Below are 14,937 nucleotides of genomic sequence, written 5' to 3' on the forward strand. Positions count from 1 at the left end.
ATTTCCTAGGTTTTAGCCATTTTTTCTTAAAATTCCCAAATGCTTGGCCTTTTGCTATTTTCTTCAAGTGACTGCCTTCTGTTCTAACAGATCAATAGCATGATTTCACTGATATGCAACACACATTTTCTTGTTAGTAATTTCATATGGCTTTCATTCCTTCACGAAATATAGTCCACTTGTTCTAACTCAATCAAGCAAAAAGAATACCCATGATTGCAAACAGAGAAACTCTCTATACAGCCCTGATAAGTATAAAGCACAAATATTTAACTCACAATTTAGCTGTATTTTAAAGTTATATTGCTGATGTCTCTTAAGGTAATAATAAAGTCAAAATGAAAAACTAATTAATACCCAGTACGAATGAGCACTTTCTTGCAGGAAGCTGTAAGGTTGGAGTGCTCAGTGAGGTCAGCAGTGTAAATGTTTGATAATCTCTGACTGCTGTCTCATGATCAACAAAATTCTGTATCCCAAATTAGTTTCTGTTCAGGCAACCAAAAATGAAAATTGGGCTTTATTAAAAAGAAGTGCTCTAGGAAAACTTACTCTTCATTAAGTGCAAGAGAATAAATTTGATGAAGAATAAATTTGATGACCTACGTGAGGCTCTTAGAAGTGCATCACTACCTTTCAGATTTCTGAAATTCTACTGGTTTTGTATTGAACTTGATAAATCCAAATGTCACATTTGGATTAAGTAGTAGGAAATATGTGGAAAAATTGATCTTGATACTAGGTGCTGTATTTTCTATTCATCTGTTATGCATATTTTTGCTGCAACTCCTGTATCCATCTCCTTGAATATGCTCAAATATAGGCTGTTATTTTAAAACTCAGAAACTTGGAGTTGGAAAAGTGTTTTAAAATGCTAAACTAAAATGGTTTACTCCAAAGTGCTGAACTAAAATGGTTTCCTTGGCTTAAGCCCCTGCACAATATCAGCCTCTAATAAAGCATGACCTGTCTTTACAGACCAAACTGGAAGAAGCCCTGAATTTAGCAATGGAGTTCCACAACTCACTTCAAGATTTCATCAACTGGCTTACTCAGGCTGAGCAGACTCTGACTGCAGCTTCTCGGCCAAGTCTTATCTTGGACACTGTCTTATTTCAAATTGATGAACACAAGGTATGCAAAGAAACAGATGTGTAATGTTTTTCTCCCACTCTGTGGAGATACTGTAACAATGTCCAAATGAATCCTATAATGCTGGCACTCAGAGAAACATTTCATTTGTTTTAAAATTGTATTTTTTAGTCTTTCTCACTACATCATTCTTTATCAGACTGGGTTTTTTCAGTGTTTACCCAACACTGTATTCAGTAATTTTCACCCTTTTTTTCCAAGGTTTTTGCCACAGAAGTGAACTCTCATCGAGATCAGATCATAGAGCTGGACAAAACTGGAACCCATTTGAAATATTTCAGCCAGAAACAGGACGTTGTCCTTATTAAGAATCTGCTGATTAGTGTACAGAGTCGATGGGAAAAAGTAGTCCAACGCTTAGTTGAAAGGGGAAGAGCTTTGGATGATGCAAGGAAAAGAGCCAAACAGGTAATGGGACAACAGCTGTTTTACAACTCTTTGAACTTATTTGTAATTGCATCCAGATTCTTGAAGAATATGATGCTTTAAAGCACTTACAAAGCAAGCCTGGGTTTCATGTAACAGACGGTGTTGAGTTAGTGGAGCAATTTCTCTGATTCAATCCCAGAGCACTTCATTTGGGAGGTGAAAGCATCATTTTCAACCCAAGCAGTGACTTCTGTCTGCAGTACAGGATAGTCTGAAAAAAGAAAGTTAAAGTATGGATTCCAGATGTGTATTAGTGCCATCTGTCTTCAAAAAGAAGTTTCGTAATCAACCCTGTGTATTTTAAAGAATGTGATGAACCCTTTTCACTAATCCGTGGGAATATTCCTTAGCATTTTCTTGGGTCTATGTTGTGTCCTAATTAAACTCATCACTTACCACTCAATCTCTTATGTTAGTTACTAGACCAATATCTTCTCTGGGGTAAGATATCTCCATTTATTTCCTTATAAACCTGGAGAGGTTGTTTTTTGGGTGGAGGGGGGCCGTTTGCAGTTTTCTTTATTTGCGAGCATCTGTGCTTTTTTCCTTAGATACATGTTTCCCTCACCAAAGAACATAAAGTATAAGATACAAAATGTGTAAGAGGAATCTGTAATCTGTTTAAATATCAACAGGAAGTTCTTGCTCCTTTCTATTAAAGGGAACATGATCATTCAAGATTTGATGGTGTTCACAGCTAAACACCATTCCAGTGTTCACCACTACCACCACTCAGTTCATAGAGCAAGCAGGTCTCTGGGCAATTAATTAGCCTATAAGCTAATCACATATTTCTTATTTGCCAGCAGTTTCTCTTGCATGTTCACACACACAGCAGTTCTGCAATGAGATGGGTTTTATCTCAAAATGCATTTACAAAGCTGAATACAGTGTTATTAAGATGACAGCTCTGTGTGTGGAGTGTGGAAGGAGTGCTGAAGGCTCTTGGTGTCAAGGCCTAATCAACAGCCCTGAACACCAGGGTCTTAGATTCCTTGAAAAATTTCTGAACTAGTTTCTTGTGCTTCTATGTGTAGGCAGCCCAAGCAAAAAGAATTTGAGAGAGAGAGAGAAGGAGAAATGACCAGGGTAGAAAAATCAAAACCCATATGGACGCTTTGTGAAAGCTGGTTGAATCTTTACTTTTTCCCTGCTTCCTTCCCTGAAGTGCTCTTTTCTTTGAAACAGGAAGGAAGATCAAAAATCTGTTCCTTTCTTGTCAAGATAGCATTTGATACAATGAGAGCCTTGATGAGTGTTACAGGGAGCATCTTGGGCAGTCATCCAGACAGAAGTTTTCCTCACTGATTTGCTGCCATGATCCTGTATAAGCAATAGCTAAGCCCTGTTATTTCTGTATCTACTATCTATTACTAGAACTGTAGGAATCTAAATGACCAACACATCGATAGGTGTTACCAATATGTCTCTGACAGATACCTGTGATGTGTGCACATCATTAAAGGTTGTTAACTCACTTGGGGAAGGGAGGCTAAATACAGTGAGCACATGGCTAGACCAGTTCTGTTTTAGACCAGGGAGAAAAAACACATCAAATTTTGTCAAAGTGTGCCAATCTTGATTGGGATTTAATGCTTTTGGACTGTTTCATGAATGAATGGATTCTAAAGTCCATGCAAATCTGACTTTCCTTTAGTTCCATGAAGCCTGGCATAAACTTATGGAATGGCTGGAAGAGTCAGAGAAATCTCTGGACTCAGATCTTGAAATTGCAAATGACCCTGACAAAATAAAGCTGCAGCTTGCACAGCATAAGGTGAGTCATGACACACAAAATGTCCGGTGAAATGTAGGTAAGACTTTCAGCCTTGTACTGTTCAATCAGCAAAGAAAGTAGATTTGTGGCCTCACTATAATGGGGTGCTTATTTACATCAAATGAAATGATGGTGTTTTAACAGGGTGTGAATGAAAAGAACTTTTCATAGTAACTGATATGTGGGGGAATGGTTAAAAATAAAGAGGAAAAAAATAATGCAGCACCATGGAAACTTAAAAAAGATTAATACCATTTCAGAATAGCGATCTCTGAAGAGGCTTTCTCTAAGTTCTTAAACCAAAAATTTACTGTCCACTTACTTGGGTTGAGATTTTTCTTTTAATACTGCAGGACAACTTCAAAAGTGAAAAATAATCTTAGTCAAGTATTTTAATTGGCTGTTGCTTTTTATGTCAAGTGGAAATATTAATGAAATCCCCTAGAAAACACTGTGACAGTATTAGAGAAAATACTTCTCCTATATTGCTCTTTATTGGATTCAAAATTTGGAAACCGTCTTTTCAGAACTTCAGCTGTGACTATGTAAAAATCTCATTCACTTGGCTTTTCAAACTTGTAATGATAATGTAAAGCTCTGTAATTCCATCAGACACAGAGCAAAAGCAAAGGCAGAAGTAGTCTTTACTTCATTTTGATTTCTGTAAAATGACTAAAATAATATATTAGTGGGGATCAGGTGGATGAGTGGTAGAATCTTCAGAGATATGATTGCATCTTAAGATTTCTCTTGGGGCAGTTTCATCAAACACTAGAATATTGAAAGATGATTCAGTTTTCTACAGTTTGGCATATATTTACTTTTTATGTCAGTTTTATTGTTCTCCATTAATTTCTGTTTTTTTCCATATTTCACAATATCCTGAGGGATTTGCATATCTAATTTTTTACTTTCACTGTAGCTTCTGGTGATTGCTTTTACCTCCAACAAATTTTGTCATGTGTATTAATGACTTCATCCATCTACTTTATTTTTTTTATCGTCTCTCAGGTTGCATGATGTGTTGTTTATCAACCAGGGAAATATTCTCCTTTAATATTGTGAGAGCTGACAGTTGGTCAAGCAAAAACAGTTTTACCTGTGTCTGCTGTTAAAACCTTTAGATAAAACCTGTGTTAACATTCTGTTATGCCAACTCTGCAATTTCAGTTTGTTTTGGGATTGCTGCTGTTGCCAGAATTTGAAGTCAGTGATCTGAACTGACATGGGATTCTTGCTGTTATGGTAGTCTGAGTCTTATTAACCTTCTAATATTTTCACTCTCTTTTCTTTACATATTCAAATTCCTCACCAGTATTGTCAACACTGTGACTTTGCTTTGAGGTTTTCAGGACTCTCCACCTGTATTCTCATCCCATCTTCAAAAATGTTAAACCTGATAAACTTGATACATGCTTTATACCTATAGCAGTACATTTTATGAGACCAAATGAACTGGCAGGCTCATCACTTCTGTCACTGATATCTTTTCTTCAGCTTATTTCATGTAAAAAGCCTGCAGAGCATTACTGCTTGATTTGCTTGACTCTCATTAAGGAATGGGATGAAATTGGTGCAGGCACAAAAGGTTTGAAACTGGTGATCTGGAGAAAAAAAGATGGATGTGTGTGAGAGAGGGAGTTTGGTGAACTTTGTGACTTTAAACTTCAAACACCACCCTCTCAAGAAATCAACTCAATTGTTTTTTAATGAGTTGTCAAACCTCCCAACACTGCAATGTCCTTCCTTGTATTTTGAGTCTTTTCCTTCCACTCCCACATATACCCCGAGTCTGTCTTTGTCTTTTCTGTCCAGCCTTGAAGGTTTCCTTGCTCCATTTAGTTAAGGATTTTGCTATCCCAACTGAATGTGTGCTGTAAGCAATAATTTGGACTCACTCTTTGCCAGTTGTTACTGCCAAAAAAAAAGTCCCTGAAAAAGAAAAGCCAAGATAATATGTTTTCTCTCTCACTCATATCTAGCATGTTGCCAGGGACTTTTGGGGGTTATTCATGGTCTGTTTATTGGAATTTTTTTATCATTTTTAGTCAGGAATGGAAAAACCCGCACTAGGTCACCCAGCCCATTCCTTGCTAATGCTGAGTGTTCATACATTTATATGAAACTGGCTAATTTTATCTGCATGTGCCCATCTTCCTTAGAAGGAAGGTATCTAGCTGACAGAATCTCAATAATTAACTTACCTATCTGATCCTGGCAGCTTAACCCAAAATCTACTCTCAAAATCTCTTATACCTGAAGTCAAATGGAAGTAGATAAGGTTTATTCTCAGGGAATGAACTAACTACAACTCTTTGCCATCTTTAAATCTGTGTGATCTTTCTGTGGCAGCAATTTAATTGTATTTCCTTGTGCAAAACTAGTAACGTTGTGTAGTGTTACCTAGTTAACAAAACCCATCAAATAAAAGGAGCGTAGACATATTGTTTGCATTGAAGGAACTGGTATAAAAAACTGGTTAATTTGAAAATTATATTTATTTTTATTGTAGTTCTAGCTTGACAATTACATTATTTCTTAAAGTTTGTTTTCTTGTTTCATGTGAGGAAAATGAAAGAATAGTAAGGAAACACTAAATTACAAAATAAATGTTGCTTTTTTGCTAGCTAAAAAAAATACTTGATGCTGTATGTAAGGGTGTTCTAAAACAAACTTGTGGTGGTTTTTTTTAACTGATTCCTTGCTAGCAGTTCACGTAGGTGTCAAATAAAACATTTTAAGCATTGCTGCAATTTAAAAGCTGCCTTCTTGGACTGGTGCTGTCTTTTGGCAGTGTTCCTTTATTTAATTATTTACTCAGTCAGTTAATTCCTATGTAGTATCAGATGAACTGTGTTTCCAGAGGATCTGTGCAAAAGGAGCTGGCAGAGCTGTCAGGCAGACTCTGACACTGCCATTGTCCAAAGTTCTGGGGCACAGAAAGCTGCTTGTGATTTTCCCTTCTAGCACAGATTGACTTATTGGGATGTTACCTGACTGCTGCTTCTGCTCAGTGGTTTCCCACCTTGTCCATGTTAAACTAAATCAGGATAACCTTTGTAGCTCTTGGGGAGCTCTACAACTGGCTTGAAATCTTAGTTTGTAAGAATGTAGTGCAAAGAATGCTCAGTTAATTGCTCCCTAAGTAGCAGTTCTTTCACATCTTTCTGACTGCTAGGACGAAATTTGGGAATATTATGGTAGGACAGGAATCACTGCCCTCACTGAAGGAGGGATTTTCCCAAAGTTGTTCCAGTGAGCATAGAGCTACATTTCCAGGGAAGGACAAAAGGCAGGGGTCTGCTAGTGTCAAGCCCCAGGTGCACTGTGGCACTAGCACAGAAATTTTGCAGTAAATTTGAATTATTCTTGCAGCAACATTTACAATTTATATTGCAAATAGTATGCCCAAAACTAATTAACAATGGCTTGTAAGCAGTTAATGATATATGGATATTTTCTTTTTTTTCCCATACATATAGGAATTCCAGAAATCTCTTGGTGCCAAACATTCTGTGTATGATACCACAAATAGGACTGGACGTTCCTTGAAAGAGAAAACCACCTTGGCTGATGACAATTTGAAACTTGATGACATGCTGAGTGAACTAAGAGATAAATGGGATACAATTTGTGGAAAGTCAGTGGAAAGGTAAATGAAACTCAACTAATTACTCATCAAATAAGAAAAAGGCTTCTGTTTTTAGAATTTGTTGTGTAAAAGTAGAACCAGAATGGCTAGTTTGATAATTAGGAGTGCCAAAACAGGAAAATACTGCAAATGCATACTTTCCTAATGGTGTGGTAGAAGAGCAGGGGAATAAGTGGAAGGAAAAGCCCTTTAAAAAGGGAAACTTGACTTGAAGTTCTCAGGAGGTATTGGTCAACAACCAGCTGAACATGAGCCAGAGTATGCCCAGGTGGTGACCAAGAAGGCCAATGGCACCCTGGCCTGTGTCAGCAATAGTGTGGCCAGCAGGAGCAGGGCAGGGATTGTCCCCCTGTACTCAGCACTGCTGAGGCCACAGCTCGAGTGCTGTGTCCAGTTCTGGGCCCTCACTGTGAGAAAGACACTGAGGGGCTGGAGCGAGTCCAGGGAAGGGCAATGGAGCTGGGGAAGGGTCTGGAGCACAAGTCCTGTGAGGAGCAGCTGAGGGAGCTGGGGGTGTTCAGCCTGGAGAAAAGGAGGCTCAGGGGAGACCTCATCACTCTCTACAAGTGCCTGAAAGGAGCTGTAGCCAAGTGAGATTGGTCTCTTCTCCCAGGCAACAAATGACAGCATGAGAGGAAACTCCCTTCAATTGCACCAAGTGAGGTTTAGGTTGGATTTTAGGAAAAACTTATTCTCTGAAAGGGTTATTTTTGAAACAGACTGCCCAAGGAAGTAGTTGAGTCATCATCCCTGGAAGTGTTCAAAAGGCATGTGGATGTAGCACTTGGGGACGTGATGTGGTGGTGGGATAGTGGTTGGACTCAATGATCTTATCAGACTTTTCCAAGTTTAACATTTCCATGATTCTATTATTTTATGCTGAAAAATATTTTCCTGAAGTGTATAAGTAATCGTTTTGTGACTGTGTGGTTGTTTGGCTTTATTTCTCCTCTCAGACAAAATAAACTGGAGGAAGCCCTGCTGTTTTCGGGACAGTTTACTGATGCTCTGCAAGCTCTTATTGACTGGTTATACAAAATTGAACCTCAACTAGCAGAAGACCAACCAGTACATGGAGACATCGATTTAGTAATGAACCTGATTGACAACCACAAGGTAGTTCCAAAAATACTGGCTTTTAATTAGTTCCAAAAATACTGCACCACTCATAAGTGTAATATTTTAATAATATCTTTATCTTTCACTATTCTGTAATTTTTAGAAATATGAAATAGTTTTGTAACACAAACATAGTCAACAATAGAAAATGCTATAAAACATGCGTGAAAGAGGACAACTCTTAGTGACTCATTAATATCAGTCAGCACTGAGATACTCTATTTTATTGTGCTACCCTGTGTATTTATTAATATCGTATCAAATCACAAATATGCATTTGTAAATGTGTGTCTAGGGGCAAGAAATGACAAAAATTATTTTACTGGAAAACTCTGGGGCAGAAAGCTCTTTTTTTGTCCATCTGCTAACTAAATGTGCACTTATCACGACTACAGCAGCCTTTCAAACCTGTGGGGCTGCTGTATATTTATCGAGGAAAGTAATTACAATGCTAAAGTTATGCATAGATTTCAACTAGACCATGGCCCAGGTAGCTTGAGGTGGAAACCTGCAATATTTTGTTACTGAAGTGGTTTTTGGTGTGGGAACAAGTAGGAGATGTTGGACTCTGCCTCTGAATCCCAGTTTTGCAATTCGGTATGTCAGAAGAAATGGCTGCTGAAATTACTTGTATTGCAAAGGTGACACATAGGCAGAGCTCTGCAGCCTGGGCAGATTAGGAGGTGAAGGTCCTTCTGTTCATCCACCTGTGACTTTCATTATCTCATCTCTACCGAGGAAGAGATTTTGGGCCTCAAAAAAAAGTCTTTGGAAACATGGGTCGTCAGTAAAAATTAGCCTGCACTATGCTTCAATTGCTTCTGAAATCCCACTGTCCATCACAAGTTGCAGTCAGTGGCATGGCACACTGTAATTATCTTCTTTTAAGAGCTTCTTTTAAGTAACTGGAGCTTGTTCAATCTACTAATGTGAACATACTCCCACATAAATATATGAACAATCATCAAGATCCACAACCTTACAGTTAGACCCCCAGATGGGGATTTATTTCTGTTTGGATGATTTTAAACCCTCTCCTTGATTGTTAGGTTTTTATCTCATCTTTTCCTGCCACAGCAATCTTATGTGTTGATCCGTGTCAGATCAATTGCTTTGATAAAGAATGGAAAGCCAGCAGTGGTAAGGAGACTAGATTTCCCATGCATTGCACCAGAATGGATTCTTGGGATCTGCCTGACATTTTCCTACCATATTCCAGTTTTATTATGTTAGAAGAGAGTATTAATATCTTCCTACAGAATCTAATAAATATAACTTAAGTGCTTTACATCACTTAAATGGAGTTACTCTTGACAGAAATATATCCACATTTTCATTTCTTTCCATAACCAGTAGCTTTTTTCTTGTTTTTTTTTTACCTAACCATGTCTTAATGAGCTAAACATTTCAAATATATTTGATGGTGTCTAGGTTTTCCAGAAGGAGCTGGGAAAAAGAACGAGCAGTGTCCAGGCTCTGAAGCGCTCTGCAAGGGAGCTGATAGAAGGCAGTCGTGATGACTCTTCCTGGGTCAAAGTCCAAATGCAGGAGCTAAGCACTCGCTGGGAGACAGTTTGTGCCTTGTCAGTATCCAAACAAACACGACTGGAACAGGCCCTTCGGCAGGTAGAGGAATAATAATGTTGCTACATGTTTTGCATTAGAGGCAGTGAAAAAGTATCTTGCAGTTTAGTTGCCAAAAATTTAATTTCATTTTCACTTGATGTCATTCACTCCAATTTCGTTTGAAAATACTCATTTACTTGCTAATGCATTGCTTACCTTCTCTATCCTTTTTCCACAGCACATAAATAGTGCCTCTTAGCATTTATTATTCTTGTTATTATTAGTCTCTGCCACAAACTCAAAACAAATGTTTCAAAGACCTTACCATCTAAGGAAATCTCTGAAGTTACAGTCAAATATGAAGATGATAAAGAGCTGTGCCCCATTCACAAGTAGCAGGAGATTGCAATCATAATTATGCTTTTTGTGCCTTATTGTAAAGAAGTAAATTTGTGTATTTAAAAATTTTTTACATTGGCACAGTAACAATGCGCAGTGAGGTACTTCAGAGGAAAAATAGAGTTGTGCTGAGTGCAGTCACGACCTAGAACAGTCTATGTATGTCAGCATTATCTGGTACCAATCCAAATAAATACATGTGTCTGTATTGTTTCCAAACCTGAGATAATATGGATATACAGCTCTCTGAAGATATACTAGCTTGGACTGATGCTAGGATGAGGCTCCTGCAGTAGCAATGTATCCACTATGTACAACATTCCTGCTCTGCTTTGCTTAGCAGACACAAGCCTGAACTTACCTCAAACACTAATTGTGTCTGAATGTGTCTGTACCCAAAGTGAATCTTTCTTGTTTTCTCTAAACACAAAAGAGTCACTCTCCAACAGGCTGTTGATTCATTTTGCTTAACTGGTGGTTTGGGCTGTGCAGACAATAGTTCTCATCTCTCCAGCTGGTCCCTGAAAGCACCTCCTGTGTAATTTGTCAGTGTAAAAAGGCATGACATTCTCCACTGAGCTGCAAATACACTATAAATCAGATGGTTAAAAGCATGAACAGCTTTTAGGCTTCCTATAATTTTTTGGGAAGCATGAGCTGTTTCTACAGTTATGAAAATACAGTGCTGTGTATCACTGACTTTTTAATGGAAAGATAATGTGCCGGTACTGCTGGATGATTAATGATTCCAAATGTGGGCTCAATCTCCCTGTGTAAGCTGCAGTGTGTCAGGTCACCTCATGAGTGACCATGACTTCTTGTATCTTAACAGGCAGAAGAATTCCACTCAGTTGTCCATGTCCTTTTGGAATGGCTGGCAGAGGCAGAGCAGACTCTTCGTTTCCACGGCATCCTTCCAGATGATGAAGAGGCCCTGCGAACACTGATAGAGCAGCACAGGGTAAGCAAGAAAATGAAGAGGATCCTCTTCGTTCTAATTGCTCTCATAGGTGGAGAGTCTGTCCCTATCCAACATCCAGTGTTGGGGCAATTCTCTCTGTAGAGAAGCTAAAAATTTAATATAGTTAAGAGTTTGATGTCCAGACTGGTGTTAGGTTGTTTGAGTCATCTTGGCTTATTTAAGAAAAAACGGGCCTTTAGAAAGTTGCTGTAAACGTGTGAAGACAGATGCAAGCCCCTCTGTGGAATATACCATGCCAGTAATTACCACACTGACTGCTACAGGAGCATAACTGTATCTGTCTCCTTAGCATCATGGACATAAGTGGCATAAACGTTTCTTGCAAGGTCATTTGTAAATGTCAGCAGAATCAGGTTATCATCCATGAACCTTTTGTCATGGTGACAGCGTGCTGTCATACTTCACATGCATTGGCCGCTGTAATATTGCAGTGGCATAGCTACTGCAGGTAGTAAATTATAGGCCATCAAACTAACTGTGCAATAATGAAATGGGAAATTGGCAAGTAAGGATCATAGAGGTAAAATTTTCACTCTCCAAACAGGAGGCTACAAACATACATAGCTCAGCCTACACAAAATAGTACCAGGGGTGTAGTGTCCACAGTGTTATAGACCAAACTATAAGCCCTGAATATGTTAATCATTGCTATGAAGAAATGCTATGAAATTAAAGCAAAGTTTACAAAATGGAGATTGGAAAATCATCCTATTTAAATTGAATTTGCTAATATTATTATGGAAAGGACAGCATGCAAGATAGGATTATTAAGTGGTTCTTAACTGAGGGATTTTCAATGTCCTAAAAATGTAATGTTTTGAAAAAGTTTTCAGTTTTAATTCAGGGCCCTGGAAACTGAATGCTAGTTATAAGTTGGCAAATGTATCTCTGCATCAAATGTGTGTATATATTAGCATGTGCTGGTGTAGCAGCCTCACAGTGTGTTGATTAATGTGGGCAGCAGCAACCTAATGGCTTTGTTCAATGAAATGTCTTTTAGCTGCTTTTCTTCCACATGTGCTTCACCAGTTCCCTTTTATTTGATTTTTAAATCTTCTGAATACAGAGAAGAGAACTGGGTGAAATCTTAGGTCCACTGAAATAATTAGAAAATAGAATTTCAAATGTCTTCCTCCACACTGTAGATGGATTAGCAAAATATTTCTGTACTAAGTTCAAAATCTGTGCTGCCAAAGCTGAAGCATAACTTGGATTCCCAAAGCAGTTTGTCTCTGAGAAACCCTGTCCAGCTGGGAAGGATGATAACTAGCACAACACAACCAATCTCAGTGTTAGATGTGGCCATACTGTACTTAAATTTTTTAGTAGGCTTTAGAAGGTGTTCTCCCAACCACGTTTTACTTTTAAAGGGCAAACAATAGAAATAGAGGAATTGTCCAGCTAAGAAAGATTATGGCACTACAGTTTTACCACTCACACAATCTTTCTCGAATAGATCATCTCTCAGTTTAAACTTTTAACATTAGCTTTCAGGAAGACAAAAAGAAAATAAGGGAAGAAGTAATATATATTACTTTTAAATACCATGTATGCATTATAATATTGCATACTAGACTGAAAATGTATGACTGAAATTATTACATAAATATGAAATCTATCATCCTTTTGTCACTGTGATTTTTGTAAAATAGTTTTATTGCATTTTTATTCAATTACATGTAGAAGTGTTTTCTTCAGGGCAATATTTTATCCAAATGGCCCATCTTTATGCCCGTTTCTGATTTTTCTGTTGAATACTGCACATGATTTGGTGAATGCTGCTATCTGAGTCAGAGAGATATCTGTCCCTTCTCCACCTCTCTAGGGACTAAGAGCTGTAGTGGGTTAATGCACTGCATTGCTCAATGAAAGCATCCCATTTCCTCTTCTGTAAATGTGTCTGTTTCACCAGTTTGCCCCGGAGTTCAATACAATTAGGGACAGTTTAATACACTGTGAGTTGTGCATCACAGATTTAATTCTTGGAATACTCTGGTACAGCTGAGCAGGGGAACACAATGGGGGTTTTTTGCCCATTTCCCACCTGTCTTTGTTTTGTTTTGGTAATCTCTTATTATAATCCAATTCAGCCTTTCCAAAACCATGTTGAACTGAAGTATTGTAAGGATGCATGCATTTTTGTGAGAGAAGGTTTGCTATTATGATTTGGGTTGTAAACTCTGATAATAATTAAAACTTAAAATCAGTTAGCAACAAATACATTTAAACAGAGCCTTCATATTCTGGGGTTCTAGAACTACGTAGAAGAGATTATGCCTTTTACATTTTATTTCATAATAACTTCATACTTTGTAAAGACACAGGATAATATCATTATGAATTGTTGAAGAACCTATTTTTACAATGTTTTGGTGATTTTGAATTGTCTAGGATCTGAATTGGCTCATCTTTAATTTCATCTTTAATCCAAAATAAATGGATTTATGGCCAGAGAGAGGAAGAGTTAAGATTTCAGAGATTTAGTTCTATTTTGTAGCCTCATTAAAAATCTTAAAGTATAAAAGCACTGAGAGATATTAGCAGTTCCAGTTAAGGATGCTCACAGAGACACACAGAGTTGCATAACATTTAGGCATAAAAGTAAAACCATTGTAATAGTAATGATTAACCAAAAATAAAAAGGAAAGGGGAAAAGAAAAAAAAAAGAAAAGAAATAAAGAAATGCAAGCTATAGAAGGGGTGGGAAAAGTCCTCCTTTCAGTTGCTTTTTCTTACTGTTGTTTGTCCCTCACATCCATTTCTGGTCCTGCTATCACAGGAACACCAATAACTATGAGCTTGGATGCCTAAAGCTGTAAACTTCCTTTTGCTTTTACGAGATTTTTCCCACATGCTGTGCCTCTCCCCCTCAGCTGCTGAGTTGTCACATTTGTGTTAGTTTAGTATAGCTGCTCCTGAACTCTGTCATCTTGTCTGAGCATGCAATTATAGCTGGACGTTTCCAGCCTCTGGTAGGAGCTTGATAGTTTATTATGAAGAATTACTGTAACTGACAAACTAAAAGTCATTGAAATGTTGCACATAGCGATTCCAACCATCATATAGCTGGTTTAAAGCACTTCTAAATGCTGGGGGTTTGGGGTTTTTTTTGTTTTGTTTTGTTTTGTTTTGTTTTGTTTTTTGTTTTTTATTAAGGGCATGCATCTTACAAGGATTTAGAGTGTGGTGGGCTTTTAAGGAGTAGCAAGTTGGGATAAGATGTTAGAGCTTTGTTTAGTATTTTATGTGGAATAGGCTTTTTAAACATTTTAAAGTTTTGTCATACAAGTGAAATTTGCCTCTTGCAAGTTGAATCTGCTTGAGCAGTCAAGAGGCTCATAGCCTTCCAGATTATGCACTCAGATTTCTCTTGCAAATATTGTCAGCATCTAATTAAAATTTTATTCTATATATAATATTGTTATATTATATTACCTCTATTTTAGGAATTTATGAAGAAACTGGAAGAGAAAAAGGCAGAACTGAATAAAGCAACAGATATGGGAGAAGCTATTCTGGCTATCTGCCACCCTGACTCCATCACCACCATTAAGCACTGGATAACAATCATCAGAGCCAGGTTTGAAGAGGTCGGTATATGTTGAACCATCTTTGTTGCAGCAGTCCATCTTCAATTAGAACATAGCTGACAGCTAACATGGTAGTTACACTGTGAGGAAATGATCCAGCTGTTGAGAACTAAACATTTAAAATACCCGTGGTGATGGATGTGAATATGGTGCTTCCCTAGGCTTGCTTTCAAAACGTACAGGGCTTTAAGAGCTAAAGCAGATGGTCAAGCTTCTTTGTTTGTATGTATTAAAGGAAATACTGTCTGACACTTCCCAAGTGAGGAAAACC

General features: G+C 37.8%; 1 protein-coding gene across 15 annotated transcripts in view; it reads left to right on the plus strand.

Moving 5' to 3' along the window:
• Positions 1-14,937, plus strand: part of DST (dystonin) — a 289,372-nt gene that overhangs the window by 257,476 nt on the left and 16,959 nt on the right. For all 15 annotated transcript variants that reach the window (XM_088162255.1, XM_088162245.1, XM_088162257.1 and 12 more), the window contains 8 exons: positions 979-1,134; positions 1,354-1,560; positions 3,239-3,358; positions 6,841-7,010; positions 7,967-8,126; positions 9,561-9,755; positions 10,927-11,055; positions 14,523-14,666. In XM_088162255.1, the coding sequence (XP_088018381.1) occupies positions 979-1,134; positions 1,354-1,560; positions 3,239-3,358; positions 6,841-7,010; positions 7,967-8,126; positions 9,561-9,755; positions 10,927-11,055; positions 14,523-14,666 (1,281 nt within the window). The remainder of the gene's footprint in view (positions 1-978; positions 1,135-1,353; positions 1,561-3,238; positions 3,359-6,840; positions 7,011-7,966; positions 8,127-9,560; positions 9,756-10,926; positions 11,056-14,522; positions 14,667-14,937) is intronic.

The sequence above is a fragment of the Sturnus vulgaris genome, chromosome 3 (genome assembly GCF_052056855.1).
Source record: "Sturnus vulgaris isolate bStuVul1 chromosome 3, bStuVul1.hap1, whole genome shotgun sequence".
NCBI classification, from domain to species: Eukaryota; Metazoa; Chordata; class Aves; order Passeriformes; family Sturnidae; genus Sturnus; species Sturnus vulgaris.